At 48.5% G+C, this 5,000-nt stretch overlaps 1 protein-coding gene across 4 annotated transcripts in view; it reads right to left on the bottom strand.

Annotated features, from left to right (window-relative positions):
- Positions 1-5,000, bottom strand: part of ptch1 (patched 1) — a 52,294-nt gene that overhangs the window by 35,152 nt on the left and 12,142 nt on the right. For all 4 annotated transcript variants that reach the window (XR_013812064.1, XM_079742071.1, XM_079742072.1 and 1 more), the window contains one exon: positions 1-126. This exon is cut by the window's left edge and continues 64 nt beyond it. Coding sequence is in view for 3 of the 4 variants with exons in the window: in XM_079742071.1 (XP_079598197.1) it covers positions 1-126 (126 nt within the window). In the remaining variant the exon portion in view is untranslated. The remainder of the gene's footprint in view (positions 127-5,000) is intronic.

Here is a 5,000-nt window from a genome sequence, read left to right as displayed (position 1 = left end):
CCTCCAGGGTCAGCACGTTGGCTCCCTCCTCGCGCGGCGTCTGGATCATCAGCTGAGGGTTGAACGTGGCCTCCTCCCCCATCTTCAGACGTGTATACTTAAGCTCCTGGTTCACCCGTCCTCCCACTGGAAAAACACGCAGGGAGAGAGAGAGAGAGAGACTTTGAACACATAGAACGGAGCAAGACATACGTGCATTGTAGTTCCTGAGCGACACTGCAACAGTGGTAGCACGTTCGAAGGAAGAGGAATAAATGTGCATTCAGAGCGAGAGATGATGTCGCCCCGTTGAGCCAGACAAGAGTCGTAGACTTCCTTGTTGATCAGTTGAATATGCTGCACACACGCACGTTGCCAAGAATACTGTGTCCCTCCAGTGCCCCCCCTCATAGTTAATTCCACTCATAATCCTGAACACAACCCAGCCCCAGAATGCGACATTATCACAGTCCTATCTGGAACACAGCAAAAAAGCGTGTTGCTTTTCAGGAGCACACGCTGTTCCCAGGGAATTGACGATGGATGATTTGTATATGTGTAACTGAAAGAGTGAGTGAGTAGGTGAGTGTGCAAGTGAATAAGTGTGTGCACGGCACACATTTCTGCACGTACGTTTGTGCATGCGCTTGTGTTTGTGTGTGCGTGCTCGTGTATGTGTGTGCGTGCTTGTGAATGTGTGTGCGTGCGTGTGTGTTTCCGTGTGTGCGCTTGCGTTTGTGTTTGCGCATGCGTGTGTGTATGTGTGTTTGTGTGTTTTTGTGTTTGTATGTGCGTGCGTGTGTATGTGTGTGTGTGTGTCTGTGTGTGTGTGTGTGTGTGTGTGTGTGCGTGTGTGCACTTGCGTTTGTGTGTGCAAGCATGTATGTGTTTGTGTACGTGTGCATGTGTGTGTGTGTGTGCTGGCTCTCTTGTGAATGTGGTCGGGTATGGCAGGGGGACCTTATGCGTATGCCACAAAAGCAACCTTTCAGGCCCCGGGCACGGCGGGCAGAACGCTGGCACACACCCTAGCACACGCAAACACAAAAACACACACACACACACACACCCACACGCACACATGTGCAGCGTATTCACACACAGCGATACACATGTCAAGAAACACACATACACACACACACATACACACACACACACACACACACACTTAGTAAACAATCATTGGTCAGTTTATGGTCGTTCTATCATGATACACAACAAATAAATGCTTCCGAATGCTGAATCCGAGCATTGAGCGGGAATTATACTAAGGACAACAATTTAGAAAAAAAGTTCAGTTCATTCTCACACATGTGTGTGGTTAAATAGAGTGGAGCTGTGTAAAGTAACAGCTTTCATGTCAGTGAGTGCTTGTTATGGAGTGTGTGTGTGTGTGTGTGTGTGTGTGTGTGTGTGTGTGTGTGTGTGTGTGTGTGTGTGTGTGTGCGTGTGTGTGTGTGTGATCCTGCTGACATCCAGTTTAGTTATTACAAGCATTGCAAGAGACATGTACAGGTCAGAAATGAGTGAGTACAGATCTTCTCACTCATTCATAACCAGTGCTACAACAGAGCAAGCGTTTGTCACACACACACACTCACACACACACACACACACACACACACACACACACACACACACACACACACACACACACACACACACACACACAAACATGCGCAAAAATGCGCACATGCACGCACGCACACGATGAACATATCAACATGGAAATCGGCTGGTGGGAAAGCAGGGTGAACAGTCCCATTTGATGATGCCTTAATCTAATTGAGCAATCCCCCCTCCACGAAAGGGAAGCAGTCCTCGGTTGACCGTTTCCTTAGAAGCCCCTTTGTAATGGCATTACAGTTAACCACTATGGGCTCGGCTGGACCACCCAGCCAGAACAAGGGAGCCAGGGAACAGGGAAGGACAGTGTCTTTAGGAATTAGGGAATCACTTTTGATGTTCGTTCCCTTTTTTTTCTTCCTTCTTGTTCTGCACCACAACAACGGCATTCCCATCACCTGCAGCTATCCATAATCTAACATGGCTTCATAAAAAAACAGGCCCGTGTTTTTATGAAGCCATGTTAGATTATGGATAGCTGCAGGCTTCAGATCGACCTGCACAGGCCTCTCACGTGGAGAGACCACCTTTTCAGTTCTCCTCTTCAGCCCTTGCATTGTCAAAGTCGATTGGAATAGCTGACTTACAAGAGGACACGTCTGTTTCCCTCGGCAGCCCAACTGTTTAAGTACGAAGAGAATATAAATCCCAAACATGAAACCTGACAAATAAAAGACCATTACCAGGACGTGCTGAAAAATAACAAAAGAGATTGAGGTTATTAACGTGATAAACCTGATTAACGGCGGGTGTATGATAAACAAGAGCACATGCTTCTATGAGGATAGCTCTCTCCTGCTCCTCTCCCTTGCCTTGGATTGGACTACGTTCCCTTCTTCCCCTGACATCGTATCACAAGATCTACACACTGCCACCCAAAGACCTTGAGTTTACAGCAGGCAGAGAGCGAGAGGACGGCTCAAAGGAATGTACTCACACACTCCCCCCCTGCCTTGACCACTACCCCCTGCTCCCCTTTTCCCCCTCTCCACCTACTCCACCTCTCTCTCTCTCTCTCTCTCTCTCTCTCTCTCTCTCTCTCTCTCTCTCCACAGGAAACAGCACATTACGGCCTCAGGCTTGGTGAATTCCACACTTCATGAGGTTACGGCGTTCTGGGGTCAACACTCGCTCTGCCTCAGGGTGAAATTAACACCCCAGCTGGACCAGTGTGTTTGTGTGTGTGTGTGTGTGTGTGTGTGTGTGTTTGAGTTGATTTATGAACATTTATATCTGTGTGTATGTGTGTGTGTGTGTTTATATATATAAACATTTATGTGTGTGTGTGTGTGTGAAGGTGTGTGTGTGTATGTGTTGATGTATGTATATTCATATCTGTGTGTGTGTGTGTGTGTGCGTGTGTGTGTTTGCGTGTGTGTGCATGTGTGTGTGTGTGTTTGTGTGTGTGTGTGTGTGTGTGTGCGGTGGCATGAGTTGGTGAGCCTACTTTTGTGTCTGCCCGTGTCTTTTGAGTCTCTATGGGTGGCTGTGTGTGACTGTAGGAATGGTGGGAGGATACGTTAGTATGTGTGTGTGTGTGTGTGTGTGTGCGTGTGTGTGTGCGTGTGTGTGTGTGTGTGTGTGTGTGTGTGTGTGTATGCCTATGCACGTAATTGTGTACACACAGCTGTGTTTCTTCAATGACATATATTCTCAAATTCCTTCTCTCTTCGGTAAACTGGTTGACCCGGTGTGTGTTGGGAACAATGTGCCATTGACTTCTAATGATTGCCATTTTAACACGTTCCTCGCCATCTGTCCATCAATCTTCCAGTCCAGCATTCCTTCCGTGTTTTCCTTCTCTCTTTACAGCATTCGGCATTTGGACATACATGTAGGTGTATTGAATGATAAGATCTGTTTGTGGGTAATTGTGTGTGTCTTTGTGTTTGTGTTTGTGCTTGTGTGTGTATGTGTGTGTGTGTTTGCATTGGTGCGTACAGTGTGTGTGAGTTTGTGTGTGTGCTTGCGTGCATATTTCTGTGTGTGTGTGAGTGTGTGTGTGTGTGTGCGTGATGATGAGCAACTGAGGAAGAGTGAGTTTAGAGAAGGAGCAGTTGTGTGTGTGTCACTGTATTGCAACCCACTGCAATGGTGTGCATTCAGTTTGTTGCATAACATTAACCCCTGGAACCCCTATTCTGTGAGTGTGTGTGTGTGTGTGTGGGGGGGGGGGGGGGGTGCGTGTGTGTGTGTGTGTGTGTGTGTAAGGCGGGAGGGAGGGGAGGGAGAGAAAAAAAGGAGGCCGTTCTAAGAAGCTGACATCACCCATCCCCCCGTGCGCCATTCTGAACTTAAAGATACCCCAATGATCGCTTTCTCTCACACCCCCCCCTCTCTCTCTCCCCTCATACTCCCCCTCCGCCCCCTTCTGCTCTTTTCAAAGGGTGTACAGGGATTGGCTAGATCTTGGTGGCAATCAACCGAGCCCCTCGGGCAGATCCAATCAAACCAGCCCCCATTTGCTTCCTTTCCTCATCCGTCCCACAACAACTACAGCCGGACCCCTAGCCCTCGGGCCTGGGCAGGTCCCTCACTTGCTGCTGCATGGTGGGAAACAAACACATACGACAGCTAGGCTGAAGAACACACACAGTCAGGCACTATATTGTCAACACCACCAGATGAGCAAGCATCCAGACCAGGATCATGTGTTCAAGCCCTGGTTTCGAGGATTTGTTTTGAGTATCAGTGGGAGTGTTGCAGGAAAAGATGCTGCAATGATATATATGATATATGTAATAAAATATTTCCTATCATATTCATGCACATACTATGTGTGTGTCCCAGCATGTAGACGTGTGAAACCGGTGTGTGTGTGTGTGTGTGGGGGGGGGGGGGGGGGGTGTGAGGGCACAGAGAGGATTAACTGGATTAGAGCCCCACTCGGGGTTGACCCCCGCAGAGGGAAGGAAGCCCCCCAAAACCAGTTCATCCCGCTACCACTGAGCCTCCAGTACCTCTCTACCACTGAGCCTCCAGTACCTCTCTACCATCGAGGCCCCAGTACCTCCAGTACCTCTCTACTACCGAGGCCCCAGTACCTCCAGTACCTCTCTACCACCGAGGCTCCAGTACCTCTCTACCACCGAGGCTCCAGTACCTCTCTACCACCGAGGCTCCAGTACCTCTCTACCACCGAGGCTCCAGTACCTCTCTACCACCGAGGCTCCAGTACCTCTCTACCACCGAGGCTCCTGTACCTCCAGTACCTCTCTTCCACCGAGCCTCTAGCAACCTCCAGTTTCTCTTTTTGTGCAGAGGTACTTGACAATACAGGCATGGCTAGATACTTTTAACAATCCCAAGGTTAAACATATTCTACCAAATGTAATGTAACATTATGATTAAATGTTCAAAGATTAAGCCTAGCAAATATAAGACGTATCAATAAA

This window comes from Pollachius pollachius (genome assembly GCF_949987615.1).
Source record: "Pollachius pollachius genome assembly, chromosome: 1".
NCBI classification, from domain to species: domain Eukaryota; kingdom Metazoa; phylum Chordata; class Actinopteri; order Gadiformes; family Gadidae; genus Pollachius; species Pollachius pollachius.
The sequence above is the reverse complement of the archived record's forward strand: the minus strand, read 5'-3'. Positions and strand labels throughout refer to the sequence as shown.